This window comes from Telmatherina bonti, assembly GCF_933228915.1.
Source record: "Telmatherina bonti genome assembly, chromosome: 22".
Classification (NCBI taxonomy): Eukaryota; Metazoa; Chordata; class Actinopteri; order Atheriniformes; family Telmatherinidae; genus Telmatherina; species Telmatherina bonti.
Genome location: NC_136631.1, coordinates 14,251,069 through 14,277,260, shown reverse-complemented (window position 1 = coordinate 14,277,260; position 26,192 = coordinate 14,251,069). Strand labels below are relative to the sequence as shown.

General features: G+C 39.5%; 3 protein-coding genes across 4 annotated transcripts; 1 reads left to right on the top strand and 2 right to left on the bottom strand.

Annotated features, from left to right (window-relative positions):
• Nucleotides 1-300: 300 nt before the first annotated feature.
• LOC306773029 (C-1-tetrahydrofolate synthase, cytoplasmic-like) lies at nucleotides 301-18,605 on the bottom strand. 2 transcript variants are annotated; one of them, XM_079262722.1, is made up of 27 exons: nucleotides 18,419-18,605; nucleotides 10,861-10,945; nucleotides 10,492-10,551; nucleotides 10,301-10,354; nucleotides 9,963-10,099; nucleotides 9,776-9,876; nucleotides 9,514-9,650; nucleotides 8,312-8,423; nucleotides 8,109-8,236; nucleotides 7,878-7,975; nucleotides 7,494-7,667; nucleotides 5,987-6,123; nucleotides 5,834-5,880; nucleotides 5,622-5,729; nucleotides 5,467-5,541; nucleotides 5,280-5,382; nucleotides 5,086-5,162; nucleotides 4,776-4,916; nucleotides 4,626-4,694; nucleotides 4,387-4,498; nucleotides 3,742-3,881; nucleotides 3,368-3,409; nucleotides 2,683-2,783; nucleotides 2,359-2,536; nucleotides 2,168-2,275; nucleotides 1,890-2,042; nucleotides 301-1,049 (listed from the first exon to the last, which is right to left on the bottom strand). In XM_079262722.1, the coding sequence occupies exons 2-27, from the start codon at nucleotides 10,906-10,908 to the stop codon at nucleotides 960-962; spliced, it is 2,730 nt and encodes a 909-aa protein (XP_079118848.1). In that variant the 5' UTR covers nucleotides 10,909-10,945; nucleotides 18,419-18,605; the 3' UTR covers nucleotides 301-959. The 2 variants fall into 2 exon arrangements, with proteins under 2 accessions (XP_079118848.1, XP_079118847.1); XM_079262721.1 differs by lacking the exon at nucleotides 18,419-18,605 and adding an exon at nucleotides 12,555-12,655.
• Nucleotides 13,193-16,236, top strand: dorip1 (dopamine receptor interacting protein 1). Its single transcript, XM_079262578.1, has 5 exons — nucleotides 13,193-13,293; nucleotides 13,525-14,049; nucleotides 14,172-14,261; nucleotides 14,344-14,478; nucleotides 15,734-16,236. The coding sequence occupies exons 1-5, from the start codon at nucleotides 13,211-13,213 to the stop codon at nucleotides 15,915-15,917; spliced, it is 1,017 nt and encodes a 338-aa protein (XP_079118704.1). The 5' UTR covers nucleotides 13,193-13,210; the 3' UTR covers nucleotides 15,918-16,236.
• klhl28 (kelch like family member 28) lies at nucleotides 17,649-24,251 on the bottom strand. Its single transcript, XM_079262723.1, has 7 exons — nucleotides 24,165-24,251; nucleotides 22,986-23,246; nucleotides 22,258-22,895; nucleotides 21,718-22,161; nucleotides 20,275-20,483; nucleotides 19,867-20,130; nucleotides 17,649-18,528 (listed from the first exon to the last, which is right to left on the bottom strand). The coding sequence occupies exons 2-6, from the start codon at nucleotides 23,244-23,246 to the stop codon at nucleotides 19,967-19,969; spliced, it is 1,716 nt and encodes a 571-aa protein (XP_079118849.1). The 5' UTR covers nucleotides 24,165-24,251; the 3' UTR covers nucleotides 17,649-18,528; nucleotides 19,867-19,966.
• Nucleotides 24,252-26,192: the final 1,941 nt, after the last annotated feature.

The window sequence follows — 26,192 nt, the reverse complement described above, 5'->3', positions numbered from 1 at the left end:
AGACAATCAACAAGTGACGCACTTCTGAAGATGAGCAATAGTTTATTTCTCCTCACATTTTAACTAAGTGCAAATTTCAGTGGAGAAAAAAAATATCACAGTACATGGTTGTTATTATATAGGTCTAATTTAAAAACACAAATAAGGTTGCAGAGGTGACAATATGAGCAGAGTGACAGTGAAAGTGTTTTGATTAAAACAGAAAACACTGCTGTGCAGCTTTGTTTTGAAAAGTCTTTATTTTTGGGAGATACAAATTATTTAAAACTTGAAAGTAGTTTGACTTCACAGTAATGTTGATTTAATCAGTAATATAAAACAGTTAGTGAAAACCAGACCACATAGCAGAGAATAAAAGCGATTAGAAAAACAATTAAATTAGAACAATTTAAAAATTTATTTCTAAAATAAGAAAAAACTTTGTGAGATAACTTTATGTTAAGACATCTTATTTTGCGGTCATCAATCGAAAAAAAAAAAACAGTTAATCATTTTAAAGTATGGGAGCTGAAGATGATGCCTCTGGTGCAAATTTCACAAAATATACACAAATAGTTAATACAGGACTCTAGGAGTCATGTTTGCAAGTTGAGGGTTTCTAGATGGGAAACGTGTTTGTTCAGTCAGAACTGTTACAGGCCACATTGCTCACAAAATGTCTTTTGGGCTGACAAAATATTCTTTTATGTTGTCTGATTTATTTTTCTTATTAGTGTTTTATCACTTAATGACACATCTGTAAGGTGAAACCAACTAAAGCAACTTGTATTGCTTCAAGATACAACTCTCTCCAAGTTCAATCATGTTCTTTAAGCTTTCAGGAATATCTAAATTCTGAGGACAGGAAATAGCAAGGGAATATCCTAAGAGTCATGATCTGTTGCAGATTCCTGAATGAGATGTTTATATGGGCTGTTTGTCTTCGCTGCCTTTCTTACCATCACACAGAATATTTTTGGTTAGAAGAGGCCGTTAACCTCTTCAGTCTCAGGGTCCAGGTCAATATCATAGAAGCAAGGTCGGGTGGGCAGGCCCGGGATTGTAGGCATCTGAACACAAAGAAAAACATGGTTAAATGAAAACATGATGCAGATGCAATCCATATAATCAGCAACAGTTGTAAATGATGTAATCAGGAGCAGTTTAGCTATGAGATTTAAGAATAAGAATATAGAATTAAAAATTTTCCAATGACGATTTGTTTTTTTTGTTTACTTGTATTAACCTAAAAATAAACTTTTGGACTGTTAATTTGATTTAAAAAATCATCTGTAGATATTCTATAAAGGGCCTGAGGGGTGTACTAAAAATGAAAATAATGGTTTTGTGATGTACATTTGTGACAAACACAGAGCCTTAAGTCAATGTTTTTCTTAGTCAGGAAACTGCTCCATGGCAGTCTATAGATATTCATTTGAAACAAATACTCCACAACTAATCATCTTGCATCAACTCTTTTCCTAAAGACTTTGAAGAAATCTACCTGAAACAATTATTATTCCAGGAAATATATATAAAATATATGATGATCCACAATGGTAGTACTGAATGAATATAGTAATATGGCTGCATGCACATTTCTGAACATAAAACACAGGGGAGAATGCAAGTGGAAGAACAGGTGTATGTATAATTATGTTTTTTTTGTTTTTTCTCTCTTACTGGGTCTGCGTTTAACATTTATGTCTGTTCGTGTTGCATATGCAAAAGTCCAATTTTATGATAATACAACTGAATCTCTCCTAAACTTTGTTTCTTTATCAGATAGAAAATAGAAAAAGCAGACAATAAAGCTGTGTGCACTATAATCTGTTTTCATATAGCTAATACAGAACACTAAAGAGTTTTAACCAAAACCAAAAGATACATTTTTAGTGTCAAGAGCTCACCGTGCCAACCAACGGGTACAAAAAGCCAGCACCAGCACTGGCTCGAATGTCTCTGATTGGCAAGATGAAGCCAGTGGGGACGCCCTTCTTATCAGCCTCATGAGAAAGAGACAAGTGTGTCTTAGCCATGCAGATGGGAAGATTGCCAAAACCCTGAGGAGTAAGAAAAAAGATGACTCTTACAAAAAGGATTCTCCATTAAAACGCAGTTCACTGGAAGCTGAAGCTGAACAACAAACCTGATGAGACAAGAAACATCAACCCTGAGACATGCTGACCTGTTTAGTGTAGAGTTCCACCTTCTGCTGGGCATCAGGGAGAAGCTCGATATCGTCGGCTCCGTAGATCTTCTGAGCGATTATTCGGATCTTGTCATTAATTGGGAGCTGAAGAAGAATGGAGAAGGAGAGTGTTAATTAAAAAGAAAAATATTGGAGTAAACGGCAATAGTCAGCGTTAAAGCCTCTACCTGCAAATCATAGAGGAACTTAAAGTTACTGGGAGCTTCACTGGCCCTCTGGACAGCCTGACCAAGGGCCACAGCGCCGGCTCCCCCCTCTGCCCAGTGTGAGCACTGCACTGCATCGAAGGCCCCAGCCTCTTTTGCCATACTACAGACCAAGTCCAGCTCAGCCTTAGTGTCTGTCCTGTAAGATGGGTCAACAAGAAATGCAGTTCAATGCCGGTTAACACATGACAGAAAACAAAACCTCCGACTTGAATGAAGAGAGCCTGAATATTTCAGCTATTTTAACCCATTACTTTTCCCCCCAAATCACCTCCTCTCACTTACTTGAAACCATTGACAGCCACCACCACTGGAACCCCAAAGTGCTTCGCATTTTCTATCTGTTTCCTCATGTTGTTGCAGCCATTTTTCAGCAGCTCAAGGTTCTACATGGCGACACAAACACACATTTTACAACCCCTTGAAAAGCTTTAATCTCTGGGCTTTGATTGTGTTTGATCAAGTCAGCAGTTATGACTTAGGTCAGTGTCACACCAGATGTGTTGTAGCTGTGTTATGTTATGCTTGTATCCTCTGCCAACATGCAGAAATAACTACATCTCACTCACATTTCTTTGATAATTGCATTTGGCCTAACGTTTGAGTCACAATTCTCATCTTTAATAAAAATTAATTTGCTGAAATTAAATGTGCTTATAGAGTAATAGCTACAGCGACAGGTGTATTGTTGCATATGAGGTCAGTGTGACCATTAAGAAATCTTTTGGCTGTGTGTTGTTGCTGAAAACTGTTTCCCAGAGGTTTCCTTCATGTGTGAAAAAAGGCAACATGACAAAGCTTTGAATGGGAAGCAGCTGCAATGACATGTGCTCCACTCAGCTGGTATGTATGCTGAGTGGGACCAGGGACGTTCTCCACATGCCATGCAGCAGGTTTGAAGCCAGCTTTATCTAATCCATAGAAATCAATGATAAGCCACGATTAGAACATTGTGATTTGGATTATTTACCTCTTCTATGTATTCCTTAGGCAATGGCAACCCAGCGGTGACCTGAACAAAGAAACGTTGTAGTTAACCATTTTAATAAATCCAACAATTCACTTACAAATTCTTAATCCTTGAACACTAAGATTGGCTGATTTTCACCCATGTTACATTGATTTTCCCCAACAACTAATGCTACATTAGTGTTCTAGGGTTAAAGCAACATTATTTGATTTTTTTTCTTTCAATCAGTCAAGCCTTCATGACTATTAGTAGACTAAATGCACACTCGTATCTCAGCAAGTGGAAATGGGGAAATAATCATAAAAACTAACAACCACTATGTCTGATAAGAATTTTGCATGTTATCTGAAAGGAAAACCTAGAGATGAACTTACTGTTGGTCCTCCTCCATGCATCTTCAGGGCTCGCACTGTGGCAACCAACACCACCACATGTGGCCTCAGCCCTGAGTAGCGGCACTTGATATTGAAGAACTTTTCCATACCAATGTCAGCACCAAAACCAGCTTCTGTCACTGTTGGACCCAATCCACACAAACATTGAGATTTACAAAATAATGACCTGTACAGTTAATGTATAAAGATATGATATGAGTCAACCATCCATCAAATCATCCATCCATCCATCCATATTGTTAACCACTTAATCCAAATTAAGGGTCATAAGGAATCTGGAGTCTATCCCAGCAATCATTGGGTGAGAGTTAGGATACACCCTAGACAGGTCGCCAGTCTGTCGCAGGGAGACAAGCAACCCAGTAACCAATTAGCCTAACATGCATGTCTTTGGATAGTGGAAGGAAGCGCGAAAACCTGGAGACCTGGAGAGAACCCAGCATACACGGGAAGAACATGCAAACTTCATACAGAAAGGCCATCATTCAAACCCTCCCCCCAACCAAGGGCCGAACCAGCAACATTCTTGCAGTGAGGCCACAGTCCTAACCACTATGCCATCATGAAGCCTCTTTAGAGTGAATAGTTTTGTTGTTTTTTTGTTGTTTTTTTTATTTCTCTTACCCACAAAGCCTTCAGGTCCAACCAGCTTCAAAGCAATTTTATCAGCCAGGATGGATGAGTTTCCATGGGCGATGTTTGCAAAGGGGCCAGCATGGACAAACACAGGTGTTCCCTGTGGGTTCAGATGAAAGATAAACCCCTAATCAACAGCAACATAACCAGAATATCTATACATGGGTAGAACTCGTACTTTTTAACAAGTTAATACTGAAAGAACTGTGAAACTGTGTTTCACCCACCTCCAAAGTCTGCATCAGGTTTGGTTTGATGGCATCTCTCATCAGCACAGCTAGAGCTCCACTCACACCCTGCAGTGAAAGACATCACTGTACAGAAGACTTGTTCCCCCTCTACTTATGCAAAAGGTCCCATGATGATGGGAGACTGACCAGGTCTTCGGTGGTGATGGGCTGTCCACTGCGGCTGGTGGCTACGACCATCCTGGCCAAGCGCTGTCGCATGTCCTCCAGGCTGCTGGTAAGGGCGAGCACCGCCATGATCTCACTGGCCACAGTGATGTCAAACTGGGCCTGGAGGACAAATTATGATCAACAACTGGGAAGTTGTGTTCTGTGTGTTACATAGAAACTCTCAATTTATTCAGTCCCAAGTATTCATACTAATCATGTGTTTACATATGCAAACGTGCCTTTTTAAATACAACACAAAGCAACCTTTGCGTCAACATAGAAAGTTTACCTCTCTTGTGTATCCTTTTTCAGTTGGCGACAGGCCAATAGTAATCTTCCTTAGGAATCGATCATTTGTGTCCAACACTGAAGTTCAGAAATATAAATAAATAAGTAAATGAATAAGCAAAAAAATAAATAAACATATGGACATTCATCCTGTGGGCATAACACCAGTAGTAGAAACATTTCAGATGTCCATACCTCTTTGCCAGGTAACAGAGCCTGGGTCAATGTCCAAGCGGGCGAAGCGGGTGATCTCTTCATCGGTGAGAGTCGAAGGGTCGGTCTTTTCTATGCCCAGTTTCTAGAGAAATCAAGCAAATTGCCAGTCAGATCTTCCTGACACAAGATTTACATCCAAACTGAAGTCTGTAATGAGTTTGCCTACTTTCAGTCTGTTGATCTGGATTGGAGAGAACTTCCTGTGCCCTCCACTAAGTGGGACCAAGCGATTAAACAGAGCCTAAGAAAAAGTGCCATAATCCTGTAAATAACTAGCAGATGTGGTATTTTTATACACCACTTAAAAAGAGGAGAACCCACCTTGTCAGACTGTGTGGCTTCGTGGAACATGCGGGCATCGATGGCAGCAGCCACCAAGTTGTTGGCTGCTGTGATGGCATGAATATCTCCAGTGAGATGAAGGTTAAACTAGAAAAAAAATGAATAAAAATAAAAAGTTTGTTAAATTAATACATTGGGTTTTTTTTTATTATTAAAACCTCATAATTTCAAATGTCATAACTGAATATTACCTCCTCCATTGGGATGACCTGAGAATATCCACCTCCTGCAGCGCCACCTGTTGACAAGAGAGAAAACCGTTAAAGCACGCGGATACACACATTGCGACTATAGTTTGCAACATGTGCAGCAAGACTGTCAGTGCACATTTCACCAAAGCTGACCTTTTATGCCAAATGTGGGCCCCTGAGAGGGCTGGCGGACACAAGCAAACACGTTTAGCTTCATCTGGGCTCCTAGAGCTTGGACGAGGCCGATGGTGGTGGTACTCTTACCCTCACCGAGAGGGGTGGGCGTAATGCTGCAGAGAGACAATCTCATTAAGTCCCTTAGTAGCTCAAAGTCATGTCGAAGCACAAAAATAAATAAATGACAGCTACTTCTCGTGGATGTGTCAAAGCCAAAAACACACTGCATGTCAGGTGTGCTTAAAATAAAGCATCCCTTTGCAGCTTTCATCTGACAAGGGAGGCGCTGGTTTCCAGTGTCAAGGTATACAATGGTATGAAAAAGTCCGGGTATGAATACCATTACATTTTCCGTCATACTGTGATACCATGCGTATGGAATGAACCGTCTTCAGTCTAGTAAATCACAAGGAGAATGTGCAAGTCAGGTATACCTAGAGTTATGTACAGGTGTGTATGGACAGAGTGTATGGACACTGTCCCGTTGTGTGTGAGTAGCAAAGAGGGGGTTGGATGGCAAAGGCATCATTAAAACAAAATAAATTGCTTTTTTTTTTTTTTCCACCCAGACCTTTAAGAAACAATGAATCCAGTCATAATACATTATTATACCATGAAACAGACATGTTTGCTTAAAGTTATCATACCATCAGTTTCCTACCAGCACATGCCAACATCGGACCACACAAATTTATAATCAAAATAAAAGTCATAGATTATAGGTCTTAAATAAATAAACAAGTGAGATTGTGTCTTACAAATAGCAGAGTGACCCACAGAGATAAGGTTAACATTTATCCACTGATTTTTAGAACCAAAACTCATGATATTATTATTATTATCATCATTATTATTATCCCTTACGAGCAGATGGTCAATGCAGGAGTTAATTAGCGTCAGCAAGTCGTGAAGTTGTACCATTTAGTTGGTATTTAACATAAGTTACATCTATAAAAACACATGCTTATATGTAGATTACTTAAATTATAAGTACAGCACACAAATATTTTCCAGCCATTAATTGTCTGTGTGATTTTTAATAATAATAATACGTTTATAAAAAGGTAAGATTGTGGGTTGTTTAGTTGCAATTATTTCTAAACCTCAGCAATGAATCTCTACTCATTCATTGAAAAATGGTTTAGATATCACACAGCAATGTTATAAAATCAGAGGAGAAAAACAATTAAATGACTATTCAAGCTCCATAGAAGTAGAGCAGAATTTTGGACCTTCTTGAATAAAAAGGTATCATTAAAAGTTTGTTCTCTCGGGCGTGTTGATGGTAAAAAAATAGTTACCACTGGGAAGCGTACCAACCAACACATGGCAAGCTACAACCAATATGAGGAGCTATGATAAAAAATAAAAAAAGAGCAGCATTGACATTTGTTGCTGGTGTGTTTTGGCTTTAACTCTACTCAAACAGCACTTATTTTCCACACACATATCAGCAGAGTAGCTAAAGTCTGACAATACACACCCCGTGACCACCACATATTTGCCATCTGGCTGGGACTGCAGCCGTTTGATGATGCTCAGCTGGACCTTGGCTTTTGTTTTCCCATAGAGCTCCACCTCATCAGAGAGCAGACCCACCTCCCTGGCTAACTGGTCAATAGGCTTCGGCACGCAGGAGCGAGAAATCACTATGTCGCTGTTGGAGTAAAAATAAAAAGACATCAAACATTTATTTGATGGATTTAAGTCCTTTTTAACATGCAGTTATGAATATTAATGAACTCATGCACCGTCTCTCTATAGATCTAAAACACTGTTTGAATTACTGATGCATAGTAATTCCACAATAAAGTTTTTAAATTTATCAGCACATGACAATAATTAAATGGAGTACGAAGAGACAAACCTTGGCACGGGCTTCTGGAGGTTGAGTTTGGTGTAAGAAATGTCCCACTTCCCAGGCTGGTGGCTTTCCAGAAAACGCTTGGCACTCAGCACTGTGTTCTAAACACATAAACCAACATGAACATGTTTATTCATTCAACTTTTAGCTTTGACACAACAATAATACAAGTCCTTTTAGTTGTTCATTTCAACCACCAGTTAAACTGATTTGAACTACACAAATAGCTCTCACCGCCATCAGCATTGCAACAGTCATTGGTCCCACTCCACCAGGCACAGGTGTGATGAAGCCAGCTTGCTCCTTGGCTGAGCTGAACTGGACATCACCCACCACCCGCTTTCCACTGGGTTTTGTCTCATCTGAAATAACAACAATCCCTGACTTCTACTGATGAACTCGAACACAAAACTCCCCACTGCCTCTGTGGTTAATACCTGGAATGTGATTGATACCACAGTCAATGACCACCGCTCCCTTCTTGATCCACTCTCCTTTCACCATCTCTGCTTTTCCGATACCAACAACCAGGATGTCCGCTTTACCCACCTGGACAGAGAGAAAATGGGTTCTGGTGAATGTTTTGTGAATGAGAAAACAGCCACATGATGGCAGTAGCTACATCTCACTTCTTCACGCTATGGTGTCATTAATTACTACTTGTAAGTTTTTTAAGGAACCTGCTTCCCTTAAGAGTGTCTTTGCATGCTGACTAGTCTTCAGAATTGTGCTTTTATGCAGAAATTGTGAGACTGATCTGCAAAATCTTTTCTACACAACATAAACATTGTTTGTTCAAAGTACAAAAAATGTTTTAACATAGTAGCTCATAAAAACCAACCGCCTATGAGCGCAATAAAATAAACACATAGCCGAATGTTTGATAAAGTTTTATTACTGGTTTGTCTTAATAATAAGCCAAAGCATAAAAAAGCAAGAGTTCAGATTTCAGAACAACAATAGTTTGTGTCTTAGTAATCTTGCACGTCTCCCCTGTAAAACTATCCTTGACCTGCAGAGTATTTGCAACTTTAACTTATACAAAGTATATCCACTGAGTTAATAAGCAAAATGCCAAAATTGAAAAGATGACTTTTGATACAATCATGATGCATCAAAATGTCCATGTTTGACTGAAAAATAAATCTTTGTAGAGTAATTATGACATTCTAAACTAACGGTGACACGAAATGAAAAGAAAAATAAAGCAGAGCTAAGATACACCATAAGCTTTGAAGAACAGATGAGATTTCGGAGCCTTTTTAAAATGTATCTAGTGGCAAAGTGCTGAAAATCTTAGCAGAGAGAAGATCTTAGAGACAACAAAAGCCTTGTCCGTATGTTTGCAGTGTTGTGTGGGGAGTGGAGAGCATGCCAGTGTCAAAAAGGCTAAAGGTTATGGGATGGGATGCAAAGGTGAAAAAGGCTGGGGATTGAAGAGTATGTGAAATGAAGTGATGCATAAATAAAAAGGAGGACTAGTAAGGTTGAAAAACTGAAGCAGATCTTCTATGCACATGAATATACTGCCAAGAGTATAGTAATAAAATATCTAATAAAAGTTCAGTTGATATCCTGCTTGTTAAAGTGTAAGAAGTTATATGAATTTCAGTGACTGTGATCGTTATCTGGGATGTACCTCTCCAGCAAGATCTGCCGTTTTAGAGTGGCACGTGGTGACGGTGGCATGGCTCCATAGCAGCAGATCATGCATCGGTGCACCGACAATCTTACTGCGACCAATCACAACTGCTCTTTTCCCCGCCACAGACACACCTGCAGAGAAGCAGTGATCCTGTTACTCAGAGCATATCATCTCATGTGTTTGCAGTATGTTTTCACAGCAAAGCATGCTTCCATTCTGAAACACAGTTAAGTAGGTTATTAACTGAAGTGTTTACCAGTCTGTTTGATCAGCTCCATGCAGCCGTTTGGCGTGCAAGGGATGAAGCAGTCGGACAGGTCCCCACGAGACAGCTTCCCTGCATTGATGCTGGTCAGTCTGAAAACAGACCAGAATAGACAGATTAGATTAAAATGCTATGAGCCTATAAGAATGAAGATTTACTTTAACTACTAGGTCCTTACCCATCTACATCTTTCTCCGGAGCCACAGCATTTGTCACCTTTTCTGTGTTGATCTTATGGATTGAGTCCAAAGGCAGCTGCACAATGAGCCCGTGGAAAGCAGAGTTCTCATTCACTTCTCTGATACTGCGAAGAACCTACAAGCACAGAGACATCATCACCTATGTGGCATTTCCAGTCTGCCACTTGCAAAGTAAACTTGTTGTCATTAGTGGTAAAAACACCTGAATCCTAAACCTTCCAGTTACATCGTTTTTAAAATAATCTGTCCAATATGGTGAAAGTTACATCAACATCCATCTATCAAGACACCACTAATGTTTCTGATCAAATCTCACCTCTTCCTCTGTTGCAGTCTTAGGAAGTCTCCTATGTGTTGCATTTATTCCAATCTGAACATATCAAGAAAAAAATAATTGAAACAGGCCCTATGCATGACAAGATTTACACATATTTTTTTTCCTTCTGTACATCTTGCACATAAATATTGATCATTAAGTTAATTATGACTATTGAAGATTTTGCTCACCTCTGCTGCTGCTTTCAGTTTCATGCTAATGTACAGATTTGAATCTTCACGGTCTCCAACCTGCAAGAACACAAAGTTATCACCTTTTCTATACCATTTCTATAACATGTCCTCCTCTTCCACACACACACAGACACACACAGAACATGCAACGAAAGTGTGCATTTACAAGAGCATTCAGTATAAAACATTTGTACTCTGTACAAATGTCCATGCCTTAGCACACAAAAATAGAAGGCCAAGGACACAAAATAGTCTAAATCCTTACCTGTCAACTTTCTCCAGAGGACAGCATGGAAAGACCAAAAAAATTAACAGCAAAACACGACAAGTTTCAACTCTCGTCAGAGATTCCCAAATGCATGTTACCTGTAAAACTACCAGACCAGGTCTGAAGATGGGATCCTTGAGTTTCATCTGCTCCACATCCTTCTTTAGACGATCCCTCACCTGCCTGATGAAAGACAACAGAAAGGCTGCTGTTTTAATTTCAGCACAGTGACCAATGAAATACGCATGTAGTGTTAATTGTTTTCTTAAAATAGTTACATATTTTCTACCCTGCATGCAATCTGGCTTGTTTGTTGTGAAACTGGTAATGATTTTCCACATCTCCAGCTGGTAATCCAAGTTGCAACATGGCCCAGGCAGAGAACAATAGCTTTATCTCTGGTCCTTGTCTTTACTTTATCTGTGTTCTTTTAATGATCAGGAAACTGGGACACATTCCAGTTCTTTAAGTAGAGTGAGACAATAAGCCAAAACTGAGACAAAGATTAGCTGAAGCCTAATCAATTCAAAGACAATAGTAGCACTCAGTTAGCTGGACTTTAGCTCATCACTATCACAATCTGCTATAAGATCCATTGCGTTTGTCACTGAGTCGTGTTCTGTTTGCACTGTCTTAACCACTTCCACCCAAAAAAACCAATAACTTTTTCTTTATGGCTTCTTACACTCACTGGAGATGGATTATGAGAGAATTTAAAACTACCTAAAGATATTGGAAGTATTGTGTGAGGATGGTTTGCATCACTTAAACCTCAAACAGCATGCACTCGAGCAAACTCCAAGTCTGTAGAATTTGCATTTCTTGCTCAGCTGCTCATTCATATAAATATAGTTAAGAGTTTTAAATTCACCCCAAAGACCTCTTGTGTCAGTAAAAGCTGGTAAAACTATTTCCTTATCACTAAACAGCTAGAACCATATTTCATCCTGCAGGGGCTTGTCTAGCCACTTTTTTTTTCTAGATTTGGAGTCAATGTCAACAGATCCTTCTTCTGCTGAGGGGCTGTCTAGTTTCTCTGTGCAACATGAAATAATTTGACTAATGAGTGCAGTGAGGGCCAGTTAACAGGCTGCACGCTCTCATGTCTTGTGACAGGCACATGCAGCGAAGTGTCCTGTGCATTCCTTGGGGGAAAGATGTGTCCCTTTCATCAAGTTTTAGTTGCAATCAGCTCCTGATTTAAGTAAAAGTTTGCAGATCTTGCACAGATTATTTGCATTTCGGAATCCATTGATCTGTGTTTAACCAGCCTCTTGACCTGAGGTCAGTGGACAAAAGGGACAAAGCTCATAAAACACCATTATACATATTGCATAATACTGCAAGACAAGCAGAAACTCTGGGGCCAAAACTGATCAGCTACGACCAAATAACAAAAGTATATTAAATGTCAGTGCATTAACTCTGACCAACATGATATGAAAACAATTATCCTCTGTAGAAAGACTGCTCTGTGATTTGTTATTGGCTATCCACCATAAAATATTCTATCCATTCTCGAGATCAGCATAATGTACAACCACTTTAAAAGTATTGATAAAGCTATATTATGCTCTCAACACAGAAAAGATATGTGCTTATAAACACAAATACTTTATTTAAAAACGCGTTTAAAGTTAAATTAGACCCATTTTACATCACCTGTAACTGTTAGGTTACTGTAACTCTGTAGGTTAGCTGCTTAGTTAGCACAACACGTTTCGTAAGACTGATATCGCAAAGTAGAAAATGTGTGCATTTATAAACGAGTCAAATAAAATGTTAGACTCACGCTGAAACCTCTTTCCCGCTAATGATTTGAGCTGGCATTTTTGCTCCGAAAGTCCGTGCTCCGAAGTGACAACGGTGTGTACAGCACGCTCCGTACCTGACAAGAAGAGGAGCGTGGTGGCTGAGAGGTGGTGGGGACCAGTTTCACAAACTTAAGTTGATTCAAAAGAGTCTCGCGATGATAACGCAGCGCCTATTTGCGTTGCCGCTGAAAAATAAGCGTAGAACTTTCACGAATAGTACCGAACGTAAAACGTAATTTCTCCATTGAACTTTGGTGATGTAGTGGGGCGGTACTAGCGACAACGTGTCAACAGTAACAGCCAATCATATGACTGCTTATCGCGTCAGTGTAATCTGTTGACCAATAGTATTCTTGTTTATGTTCTCCCGCCCACTAATAGTGGGATAATGGGCGGAGCTACTTTAATGCATTTCCGTGGAGAATCGGCAGAGGGCAGACGTGGGATTGTTCACCTATATGATAAATATCACCCTAAATCCAACACCAATGTTTATGTAGGTCAACTTGACATGCTTAGAATTATTGTTTGGATCCATTCAGTGCAGCTACTATTTTCATAGAAAGTGTGAGAATTTCCTATTTCTATATCAAGCGTTAAGTACCACGGAAGACATGAAGGAATACAGAGAGCTATGGAGAGTAGATTCAGTGTTTTGAACGACACAGAAGACCTCTCGCGATTTGCAAACGCTGATAACAATCTTCACACCGAAAGGTAATACGATGTCAGATCCTAATTTGTTAAGCTAGCAGTTTACCCATGGAGGATAGCTTGACTTAACTCGTCATTGCGTTGTTTAGTTAGTGCACGATTACGTGCAGCTCGTTTAGCTTCTGTTTACGTCTTTCGAAATTATGCTGTCCGAGTCCAGCGACGTAAAATCACCCAGTGTCAAAATGCTCATGTCTAAATCAAAGCTAACTCATATGTACCGTCTCTCTATAGATCTAAAACACTGTTTGAAGAGATCCGTGCCTCCATAAACAACAATGATGAAGAGGACCGTGCCTTCTGGAGGCCTGTGCTCCCTTGGGGCGGCGTCTTTACCATCAAGGCAGGACGAAAGGCCTTATCATGCATCCCTCTGTACGTGGAAATCCAGTTGAAAAACACTTGCACCATTGATGGCTTCCTTATGATTCTGTATGTGATTCTGCGGGACAACCAGGGCTTTCATAGGGAGCTGGCTGTCTTCTTAGGTAAGCAATTTGTGGACCATTTCCTCTACCTGATGGACTCCTGCGACTACACCACAGTGAAGATGTTGTGGATCTGGAACAGGATGTCAAAAAGACAATACCGCTCTGAGATCCATCAGACAGCACTGGAGATTGATCTGTTTGGGAATGAGCATGAGAACTTCACAGAGAACCTGGCAAACCTCATGTCTACCATGCAGGAGAGCCTGTGCACCAACTGGAGCTGTCCAACACGTTTCCAGGATTTCGTCAAAAGCACCATTAACATTAGGTAAAGCGCTCAAGAACCATAAATCTTTTGTGTTTGTTTGTTTTTGTCAAATTAATATTATTTTCCCACCAAAGTCTGGTAATTAATTGGTTAAGAACTTAACTTTGACATTTTTCTTTCAGCCCTCCACATGAGCTTCCTCACAGAGACCCAATTCAGTCAGCTGTGGATGAGTTCTTCTGCCCCAAACTATTGCTCTGCTCAGAACATGGGTAAGACAAGGATAGTTTGGTTTCTTACATTTCAGTAATGTTATAAAAACTTCCCTGACAGGACAAATTTCTTTCTCAACAGGTGTGACGGTTTAAGAGAGTTTTCTCAGAGGGTATTTTGCCACGGCCCCCCACCCTTTGTTATTCTCAACATGCAGCAGTGGAGGTCGGAGGATCTGTCTTATGTCCCTTACCATCTGGCTCTCTGTCAGCACAGGTAAGAAGCATCCATAGTGTCTTCACGCTGCTGATAGGTAATACATCTGAATAAAAGTTTAATCATATAGAATTCCACTTCTCTTACTGCTGTGGCAGTGTCAACTTTAAACATTGTGCCACAATGTTCATTCTGTAGATAAATATTCAATTGGTTTTAAGCCTGCTTCCCTGAAATATTTAAACGCTTATCATAAGTCCTTAAAAGTATTTACTGTAATTAACTTCAACTTATTTAAGGTAAGTTAGACATATAATGTTAGAAAATGATTTTATAGAACTACTTAAAGTGCTACAAACATACATACAGCTGCTGTTTGTACAAGCTTGAACCGTAAGACACAGATAAGGACGGGGAAACTGGATTGGACGTCTAAACAGTCAGATAAAAGCAGGGTGACTTTACCCTCTGAAAGAAAAATAATATTCCTTTTAAAAAATATTTTTATGGTTTAAAGGGGGAAAAAAAGCTAAACTAAACTAACTCTTCCTTCGAGCTGCAGGTTCTAGATGGTCAATGGATTTGTACTTATATAGTGCCTTTCCAGTCATGCCGACCACTCAAAGTGCTTTACACGACATGTCACATTCACACACACACTCATACCCCGATTGGCAGCTTGGGGTTCAGTGTCTTGCCCAAGGACACTTTGACACATAGTCAGAGGAAGCATGGAATCAACCTCCCAACTTTCCAGTTGAAAGACTATTATTCTTCCTCCTGAGCTGTAGCCCTACTGTAGGCATTTTTCTAGTGTAAAATGTAATTATTATATCACTTTTTCTCATTATTCTTGTCCAAAGTCCTTTTGCTGTTATTTAATTGGGGTTTTTTTTACATCACTGACCACCCTCTCAGTGTAGCTTTAGTACTTGCTAATGGTTTGTGGCCTAAATCTAAACTTTACATAAACCTGTGACTTTGTCATACACTCAGATTTGATTTCCTAAATTAAATGACATTTTGTATTAGAAGTGGCTGCAATCAAGATGTCAAATGTTATTGCATCCTCATATAAACTGCTTCCTAAAGAAAAAATGAAAATTTTTGAGAAAAAAAAATTATGAAAGACAAATTAGAAATGTGTCACACTGTTAAAACCTATTATGGATTTACATTTCTGTCATTTCTAATAGTCTATAGTATAAAAAAAAGATTTTTTTTATGTGATTAGATTCTTTTGAGTCTACTAAAGGCCACAAATTTGTGAACACTCATGACAGAAACTTTTCTTATTCTTTATTTTTCTCTTCAGATACTTACTAGAGGGCGCCACACTCTTCAACAAGGAAGAGCAGCACTACTCTGCAGCTTTCCACTTAGATGGCTGCTGGATGCACTATGATGGTCTGAGGAATGATAATCTGATCCTGCTGCACAAGCCACCGGAGCTCCTGTTGTTGTCCTCTCTGGTCTACATCCGGGCCACTGAGAAGTGAACATTTCTTTTTGAGGATAGATGAGCTGAAGTTACAATCCAGGACTGAAGGCATTCATCATCTCTCACTGATTTCTATGGCATTTTAACTAGTCATGCTTCCTTTTTCTATTAAGTTAGTAAAATTTACTATCAGTTAATGCCCTGAGAAACCTTCCTTTTGTCAGCTGTAAGAGTGAAAGACACATGCAATTTTTCATCATTGTTACCGAAAACATACTGTGCAAATTGAAAGTTCCTTCTTTTTTTGGGCATGCTTGGAATCCAAGAATATAATGGACTATAATAGTTCTGGGTTGATATACATGGATGAAAACAACAATAAATTGCTGTGAACCATCAATGAAACAAAATTTTTCAGCCAGATCTGTCAAATTTGAGGTAAATATGTCACAGTATTTTCCACAAAAATGAAGTTTTTTTTTTTTTCCCCACTTTACATTCATGCATATCAGCCCTTTCTTTAAAAAGAATAAATGAACTGGTGCTCCCATTTCCACTGTGGTCCGAGGTTATTAAACTAAAAGATCTATGCTAACATCTTTTTTTCTTTTAAGTTAAAATTGAGGGCAAGCATAATTTTTCTTTTAAAAATAAAAACATTTATGTTGAGGTTTTGTCTTTTATGATACTAAACAATTACGTATGATCAATTTGGTTTCATGGTGTGAAGCAGCATTGCTATATTTCAATGTAGAATTGCTATATTATAATGCATTTTTAGCATAGCTTGCAGCACCAAGGTTTTTTTTGTTTGTTTTTAAAGGTCAAGTGACCGCAGTGCCTCTGCCAAAGGAAAGCTTATACATAAGAGTTTGGCCAAGTATTAACTCAACATTTTTTAAATGCCTGTTTTTCTCTACAAATATTTTCTTTAAAATGCAAATAAATATTTTTGAATACTTCTGGATTCCTTCTATTATGCACGGGCAAATGAAGACATGCAAAAGAGCAGAGTACCTTTTAAGGCAGGCATTTATTTCAAACTGGGTACAACTGCACCACACAAACTGACTAAAATGTATGTAAAATGTCTTCAATTAAATGTGATCAAATGTGAAAAGCTACAATTTTATTTTTTTGTACACCCATGTTATCTTGTACTTCCAGCATTAGTCCACAGGATATAAAATTCAAGATGATCACTGTACTTCAGACATACAATGGGAAATGAAAAAAGAGTGGTCATTTTGGCTAACATTGACATCGGTTTCACAGAAATTTCTCATTCGCAAAATGTAAGAGTGGCAACCCACAGCAGGCCACGTGTTAAGTCATCTCTCTGCTTTCTTTGTACAAGCACTTTGGTGAGGGGTGACAAAACATGACGTTAGTTAGGCTTTAATTTGGAAATAAACAACAAAAAAAAAAAAAAAAAAAAAGCAAACAAATTCCAACCCCCTTTTTGCAGATTTGTCAGTTTTTCTCCAAAGCACAATGAGTTAGTATTACAAACCCCACAAAACAAAAAAAACCAAAACAAAACAATATTGATACTAAATGAATCATGGCAGCAGCACTTAATTACGCCTGCGTGATTTGTGCTGTTCTAAAGCTACTAAACAAACTATTACATTAGACAAATGGGGTTACAGAATATTATAATAATAAATAAAATAAAAAAAACAAAACAAAAAAAACCTATAAACCTATAAAAAAAAAAAATTTAAAAAAAAAAAAAAATACAAAAACAATCAAGTCATTTTGAAATTACAAACTGGATTACTTGTGCATTTCAACAAACCACAATTCAAAAGTACTTGTCTTGTTGCAAACTGAAAGCAAACCAAAAGTCTCACCAGTGACAATTTGCAAGGCAAATGTCATTTAGCTTATCAATCATGGAGAGTAGGGGGAAGTAAAAGGGTACATCAGTGTAGTGTTAACAAGATTTTATATCAGCTAAACCGTTTTAAAAGTGCTTACGTCTAATTTGGCCATTAATAAACATGCACTATGTATAAATGAACTTGCATGTGAAAAAGAAAGACTACAAGATGCCTGTTAGGTTGAGTAAGGTTAATGGTACCATTTTATGTTTCATTAGCTGTCCACATGACCTGTCTGCATGTTGTATTTATTTGTGTGCTGTGTATGGTCTTAAAGCAATGTGAAATCCCTTGGCTTTTTGTTTAAAGAGAAACAAAACATTCATGGACTTAACAGAGGTCTTATTGCATCATCTAAATGCCATTAGCTTAAATAAAAAACATTTATACATATCACAATATGTGTGAGAACAGTTTAGGTGCAATGCAGAGCTTTGTTTTTTTTTCCCACAAGTGCAAACATTAGTGCACAGAGCAACTCAAACCAAGACCATGACTTGGCAAAACACACCACACCTACCCTCTTGCTAGTCAAGAGCCCCTGCTATTGCTTTGCATTGCTTGATGTGTTGTCAGGCAAGCCAGAGGATGCGCAATTACACCCTCGGGGAGCATGGAATTGCACACATATATATACATATAGACGCACGCACACACACACACACACACTGACCTGGGAGGGGGCACTCTGATTTTGCTGTGAAGACAGGACTGGTGACAGCTGCAACTTAGCCTGAGTTGGCCTGCACAGCCCTTGGAGCTTTATCTTCCATGTCCATATGACTAATTGGAAGAATGTAATGCTTATACATTAGTGCCAATAAGTGTTTTCATTACAGCACACAAGGAATGGTGCAGCACTAATTTAAAACTCATTTTTAAAAAAAAAAAAATCAATAAAAGTTATGTTGGCATTTAACATGAAGACATGGACAGTTACCGCTGATGTGAACATATAAGCGTCAGGTAGTGTTTCTATAAAGCTAAAGAATTATATATATTTTTTAAAACAGGATCAAATTTTCTGCGTTTTAAGCAAATTGAAGGTGGTTGTGCAACTGCTATCTTTCCCTTTCACATGAATTGTTACTTATTGCATGGCGAGGGGCTATTGAAATTTTATGCATTTATCGATGTATATAAAACAAATAAGATTTAATGAATAAATTTAACAGAAGCTAAACTGACTGTAAAGAGCGAGGCATCACAAAAAACAGCTGAATCCTGAATCCTAAAAATAGCACCAGTTAGTATTGTGTACAGACCAAAGGGTGTCAGGTCAATTTGAACTGAAAAGTAGCAAGTGCATGATCAGACCTTAGAGAGATATTACAAAAACTGGAGCACAGGATTTAAAAAAAAAAAAAAAAAAAAAAAAAGGCTCTGAGGATGAAGCACAGACCAGTGGCAAACACACTCCAGGGGTCACAGTGACCCTGGGAATTAAACTACTTGCATTCACGCACCCATTAGTGACCCAGTGCAGATAAACATTTACAGGCAATGCACTAGAGGATATATTCATATCTATAGATTTCATTTAGACTATTTACACATGAAAGGCAGCCCTTTTTGAGAAAAATATAAATACTCCAACTTTGCTCTTTTTTTGTGAAGCACTGATTTGGATGCAGAATTCTGTGTCACTGAGCAAGAACATCAATTCTGCACGCAGACATGAAAACAAACAGTCCTATCTGACATGCACGTAAGCTCTCAAGCATACACACTGACATACATGCTACACAGCCAACAAACACATATTCATACAAATACACAAGCAAACTGCAAGCGTCTACAAAAATCTGATTGCAGCAGAGGAGGAGATTAAAACAACTGTTTCAAACTTAATGTAGAAAACAAAAATTTCTGCCAATGTAGAATTTTGACGCAATTTTCCACAATCCTCTGGGACATGGATGAGAGTCCTCTTTGTGTCCCAGCAGCAGAGGAGCAGTTATCTCCACATGCCAATAGCCATCCAAACATCTTTCCTTCTTGTCAACAAGATTTTAACGCTCTTACTCCTCTGTTCCATCATGACTGTGGTCATCCTCTAGCCAGCCAGCTAGCCCTGCACATCGATCCACCCAACAGTTTCTGTAAGTGAACTAAGCTCACCTGCACTTGGAGGATGAATGTGGAGAAACAAGAGACAAAAAGGAAAAGAAAAAAGTTTTTGTGTCTACGTTGTTTGGGTCCTTGCTGGCTGGGCCATGGGTCAAAGAGCAGTCAGACCAAAGTTACAGCGACAGTACATCATGCCACTTGAGTCCAACCAGCTGTCCGAAATGGGGTCGTAGCGTTGGACAGTGTTCAGGTAAGAAGACCCAGAGTGGCCTCCAACCACGTAGAGGTAGTTGTCCACAATGGCAGAGCCCACACCTACAAGACAAAGATTCTGGGTCATGTGCAGGCATGTGAACATACAACCAACTCACTGTCTACTGAATACAAAAAAAAAAACAAAAAAAACAAAAAACAAAAAACAAGGGCTTTGAAACATTTTGAAGTTGGATATAAACTCACCAGTTCGTGGTTCGTTCATTGGCCTGCAAGCTGTCCACTGGTTCTGATGCGGATCATACCTCTCAATGCTGGACAAGTGGGACACTCCGTTGTGTCCACCCACCACAAATATGAACCCAAGCATCACACCAACTCCAAAGTTGATCCTCTTGTCTGCCATGGGGGCTACCATTTCCCAGGCATCCTTGCTAGGGTCATACCGCTCCACACTGTAAACCAGATGCAAAAAAAAAGAAAAAAAAGAAACTAAAGTCAAGTTTTTGATAGCAAAACAAGGGTGTTCCCATGTCATAGAAAATCAACAGCCTTTCTGGACAATGCTTTAAGATAGCATTAAATTTCCCATTTCTGTAATTCTGACCATTTTTAAACCCACTGCAATGACACAGACATCTGATCTAATAGTTTGATTGCCATGATAAACATGTTACCCAAAGAATTACAGTATCAGGTCCCTTCCAAGACATATTTTTCCCTTATATAGCAATGAACTATGACCAAAACCAGTTTATATAATGATGATCATTTCAACCTGAAGATAACACTAATTCACAGTCAGGTCACACAAATTTAAAAGTGACCTAATAATGAGGCAGTGTGCAGTCTGCCCAAACTTATAAAACCTCTGGCACTAAGGAGAAGATTGCAGTACAAAACAGTCCCATATTGCCAATCTAAAACATACAAGCCACGGGGGAAGAATAAAAACATCCCCAAAGATCCTCTGTCCAAACACATTCTCCTAAGGGGTTTTGGCTGTCAAGGAAACAAACAACAGGGATTCAGCTCTTTGGTGATCCACAGTAATGCAAAGGCAGGTCCCAGCTCAGTGAAATAACCACTTCTGGTTTGATTCCTCTTCACTCATTATCAAGCCCTTGGCCATTTTCTCAGCAACACTTGATATCCTTCACTCAACTGTTAGACATTTAATAGAACTAGCAAGACCCTGAGAAAGAAAGCCAGGTTAGTAGGTCTTCATAAAAAAAAAAAACACCCATCTCATAAATTTAAAAAAAAAAAAAAAAGACAATAAGCCTATGTTACTTTTGTTATATGTAATCTGTAGGAACACAAAATAAATGCATTTTGAATCCTGTGGCTTTTATCAATATTTTTGTCTACAGACATAAATTACATTTGATCATGGTGATACTTTATAACTTTACAGCCTCAGAATAAATGCTGCAGTGCCATGTCATTCACATAAAAACATTAAAACAGCAGTCTACAGACATTATACATAAAATACCATCAAACTGTCTAAAATATGCATTAGTATTGACAATTTGCACACAGATAGCCTTGTTCTTGTAGCCTGACTAGACTGTTAAATGTGCGTGCCATTCAAACAATTGATGTAAATACATTTAAACTGCCTTGGAAGTTTAACACACCACATGAAATAAAAACCAATGATACCAAATCACTGAGTCACATTACCTATTCATGTGTGCTGGGCCATAGCCTCCAATCGCGTAGATCATGCCATCCAACACAGCAGTAGCAAAGCAACTGCGAGACTTTGTCATGGGGGCCACAGGCTGCCATTCTTTAAGCTTGGGCACATATTTCTCAACAGACTGAAGGTAATATTGGCCATCATAGCCTCCCAGCGCATACAGTTCTCCAGTCAGGACCACCACCCCAAGTGTGCTACGACACTCAGCCATTCGCTCCACTGAGGTCCATGTATTGCTTTCAGGGTCCCAGCTCTCAACTGTACTCTCGTGCCTCCGATAGCTGATGCCTTGTCTCATGTGTGTGGCAATGCCTCCTACCACATATACCTTGTGATCCAGCACTGCAACTCCAAACTCATACCGTGGAACACTAAGAGGGGCCAGTCCTATCCATGAATCTGTCTGAGGGAAATACATTTCCATGCTGAAAGAGGGAAACAGATAATTACTCTTTATAAAAAAAAAATTTTTTTTTTAAAAACCCAAAGAAAAATACTCTAGACATTGACATTATCATTACCTTTCCAAGGTGGCAAACAGACCAGCCTTGCCTCCAACTGCAAGCAACACCTTTGGGGCACATCTGGGTCGTGCCGACAACACAGTCTGATAGGACAGCCTGTGTTCAGGCATAAAATGATATTTCAGGGCTTCGTTGAGCAGGTGCTTGCATGCATGGTCGTCTCGTATAAGGTGGTTGGCTTCATATAGGCGAGTGAGGAATTTGACGCTGAGAAGTGGAAGGCGAACACAGTGCAGCAACTGAGCAAGATGCTGCTGTCTTTCAGTAACATCATATTTAATCCATGACTCCAGGGCGTAAAATACAGTCTCTTCTGTAACCACCTTAAGGCAGTCATTGGACACAATTTCATCCAACTCAGCTCTTGTCAGTTCAAAAAACTCTTCTGTCTGACAAACCTCCTCAAAGTTTTCACAGATAAACTTTGTTGCAGCTAGGCACAGGTCATGACAGCCATATGTCTCTGCAAAGCGGGAGATCCCTATACAGTTTCCAGCATCAAGCTGGCTTTCTAAGAAGCTGCAACACTCCTTAAGTACAAGCTTAACCTGGAGTAAATTGGCAGCCGGTAGAAGAGATTCCACTGTTTCTTGGGAGATAAATACCGTGCCAGTGTAGGCATACTCCACTATAGCCTGGAAGAAAGAGTAAAAAAAAAAAAAAAAAAAAAGTCAGTAAACAACAGCAGTTAATCAACAGATTGTGTCTACTGGCTCTGAGCATACCTGCAAGGCAGTCTCCTCAATGCACTGGAATTCCACCTCAGAGGTCTCCTTCTCTGAAAGGTTTCCAGTAAACATGGCCTTAAAGTAAGGACTGATGCTGGCCAATACTACTTTATGGGCATGGATCTTGACATCACCCACACGCAGAACAATGTCACATAGTTCATGATCCTGCCGCAAAAGCTGGAGGCCTTGCAGCAGTTGCTCTGAGTGAGGCCGTGTTAGACTTGCAAACATATAGGACTGGTCCTGCTGGTCCATCTAGGAAAAAGAAGCAACACAACAGTACAGTGTACACAATCAATAAATTGTTACAGAATCTGACCATGCAAACATATAAGACTGGTCCTGTTGGTCCATCTGGGAACAAGAAGCAACAAAAAAGTACAGTGTACACAATCAAATGGTTACAGAATCTGGTCAATTTTCTTTATTATTGAGATCAATGTTGCAAATACTTTAACAACTAGGTTAATGAATTAACTAAAGCATACTGTTGATAGTGCAACATAAATCTAAAACAACAACATGAAGAGATGCCTTGGAAACATGAAGCATTCAGGGGTGTTTTGTTGTAATGCAGCACCTTAGCAGTCTTCTTCAGGACAAGGCAAAGGAGCATTATCCCGTAAATCCAATGCTAATGCTGTTTAAAGTCAAGGTATTAGCAAGAAAAGTACGCAAATTGCAAGCTAAAGGCTAAAGCCATATGCTTAATTGAGAGAAGTGTGTCACTAAGCTTCATGTCAGTGACTCAGAATAACGTTGGCAGCTCATTAACAGGTGCTTGACTTGATTTTTGATCGGGTTGGATCAAAACTCGCTAGCTATCGCTTAGCTGTAAATCAGCAGACAGCTAGCACGCTAGTGAAGCCCCCCACCCCTCCCTCTTTCCCTCCTCCCACCCCGGTAGCTTCGCTTTAATTTGCACCGATTCATCCCATCCAAAAACCATGTCAGCATCGTTCTGTCAATTGTTTTAAACCTTGCCAAAATAGCAGGAAATATAAACGTGTTCTCTTTCGTTGCACAACAAGCTACCTGCTAAGAATAAACACGTTTCCTGTGCTGGCTACATCATTGATTGATATACAGTAACATGGCTGACAAGATACAAAACGTGACGTTACAGCTAGCTTTCCAAAAACCATTTTTATCGTTCAATAAAGGAAAGCAAACCTGTAATTTGTGGTCCGGCTGGTGTACCACTGTTGCGTCCAGTTGGCAGTGGCGGAGTTCAGTGGCGACAAGTGGGAACCCCGGGCAGCTACCACGAAAACAACCGACAGCCGACCAACCTAGCCATAAAGCTAAAGACGAGCTCTTATAATAACGACCTACCAGGACGGAACACCCACTTCCGGTGCTTTCAAAATAAAAATATGTTTACAGCCATATTTACAAGGAAGACAGAATTATTTACCTCTTAGATGGTGACAATTTTGTTATTTGTTTGTTTATTTATTTATTTGAGTTTGCACTTTAAAAGTAACAGTGGAATATTCATAGAGAAAAAAGTAAGAGGAAAGGTTCAAATCATAGACAATATTCGTAAAAATAATAATATAAAAAAATTACAGTGCTGGGGAGGTTGGAAACCCTATAAGGCCTTATCGAGAACCTCACCATAATCTAAATACAAGAAATACTTTTATGGGGTAAACAGCAGTGTGGAGCAGCATCTATGAAAAACTTCCAATGCCAAAGAGTTTATTCAGCTACTGACTTCTGTTTGGTGTTGATATTGCCAATTTAACAATTTGTTCATTTGGCAGGTTGAAAAACTATATATAGCTACAACAGCCTGACAATGCTTATTTATAGTATTTAATATTTCAAATAGGGCTGCACGGTGGCGCAGTGATTAGCACTGTGGCCTCACAGCAAGAAGGTCACTGGTTCAATCCTTGGCTCAATCCTTGGCTGGTTTGGTCAGTGGCCTTTCTGTGTGGAGTTTGCATGTTCTCCCTGTGTATGCGTGGGTTCTCTCCAGGTACTCCGGCTTCCTCCCACCATCCAAAGACATGCATGATAGATTAATTGGTTACTCTAAATTGCCCCTAGGAGTGAGTGTGAGCGTGAGTGTGGTTGTTCGTCTCTGTGTGTGTGGCCCTGTGATGGACTGGCAAGCTGTCCAGGGTTTACCCTGCCTGTCGCCCAAAGCCAGCTGGGATAGGCTCCAGCTTCCCCGCAACCCTGAATTGGAATAAGCGGTTTGGAAAATGAATGAATGAATAATATTTCAAATAGAATTTGTTGCAAGTCAGCTAATGCAATTGTGTTGGGCACTTTGGTATAAACCAGGGGTGCCCATACTTTTTCCCTCCAAGGGCCAAACTGAAAATGATCCAGTGAGCCACGGGCCAAACCCTGCAGCTTTAAGGATTAAACACAAGTAAGTGTATAAGTTATTTCAATTATTGTTCAATAGCAAATACTGTGTGTTTTTTCCTATCTGGGCAAATAAAATGGTACATAAAAAAGTCAGTATGGCAATAGAAATACACAGCCATAGTTGGAGGGGGCAAGAAGTAATAATTACAGCCACTGAACTGCAACAAAGTGCAACATGTCAACATTAAGAAACAGTGCATATTGAACAAGGCAAGCTGCTGATACTAGTGGGACACATGCAGTTGATCTTTGGACATTACCAGTCTCTCCATGTTGGGTTGCACCTGGCTCACTGACAAGGTGAATATGTCATAGAGGTGTGAGTCAAGGTCCCTCTGAGTCTGGTCTTATAGAGGTTTATAACACTGAGAGTATTGTCTTTTCATTAAGCTATGTAGGGTAATAATATAAACAACTACTAGTGGGCCAAAAGCAAAGTGCTGGCGGGCCAATTTTGGGCCTGCGGGCCCCACTTTGGGCACCCCTGGGATAGACAGCATTTTCAAGTTGATCCTACAAGTATCCAATATAATTGGTGCCAGGATTGCAGGCAAACTGTTCCCCTCCATCCACTCAATTCTGGAGGTTATCTTTGATAAAACCCCAAGGATAATTGTTGCCATCTTGGAGGACAGAGTTTGGTCCCTGGATATATGGTGTTGCCACTAGTTGCAGAATCACATCTTTCTGCACTGAGATTGCTTGTAATGAGCCAAGCCCAGTGTTTTCAGTGAGGGAGATGCTGCCTCACACACGGCTTCCACCAAAAGAGGTAACACTGCTGACACAGCAACAGCATAGCCTTTTCCATAT

Coding starts and splice junctions, on each gene's coding strand:
- dorip1 (XM_079262578.1), top strand. CDS start 13,211: ATGGAGAGTAGATTCAGTGTTTTGAACGACACAGAAGACCTCTCGCGA. Junction 14,050..14,171: donor AAAAGCACCATTAACATTAG/GTAAAGCGCTCA, acceptor TTTTTCTTTCAG/CCCTCCACATGAGCTTCCTC. Junction 14,262..14,343: donor TTGCTCTGCTCAGAACATGG/GTAAGACAAGGA, acceptor CTTTCTCAACAG/GTGTGACGGTTTAAGAGAGT.
- klhl28 (XM_079262723.1), bottom strand. CDS start 23,246: ATGGACCAGCAGGACCAGTCCTATATGTTTGCAAGTCTAACACGGCCT. Junction 22,896..22,985: donor TTGAGGAGACTGCCTTGCAG/GTATGCTCAGAG, acceptor TCTTTCTTCCAG/GCTATAGTGGAGTATGCCTA. Junction 20,484..21,717: donor GGCCCAGCACACATGAATAG/GTAATGTGACTC, acceptor TCTGGTTTACAG/TGTGGAGCGGTATGACCCTA.
- LOC306773029 (XM_079262721.1), bottom strand. CDS start 12,592: ATGCCAGCTCAAATCATTAGCGGGAAAGAGGTTTCAGC. Junction 9,651..9,775: donor GGAGCTGATCAAACAGACTG/GTAAACACTTCA, acceptor GCTTCTCTGCAG/GTGTGTCTGTGGCGGGGAAA. Junction 8,424..9,513: donor CGGCAGATCTTGCTGGAGAG/GTACATCCCAGA, acceptor CTCTCTGTCCAG/GTGGGTAAAGCGGACATCCT.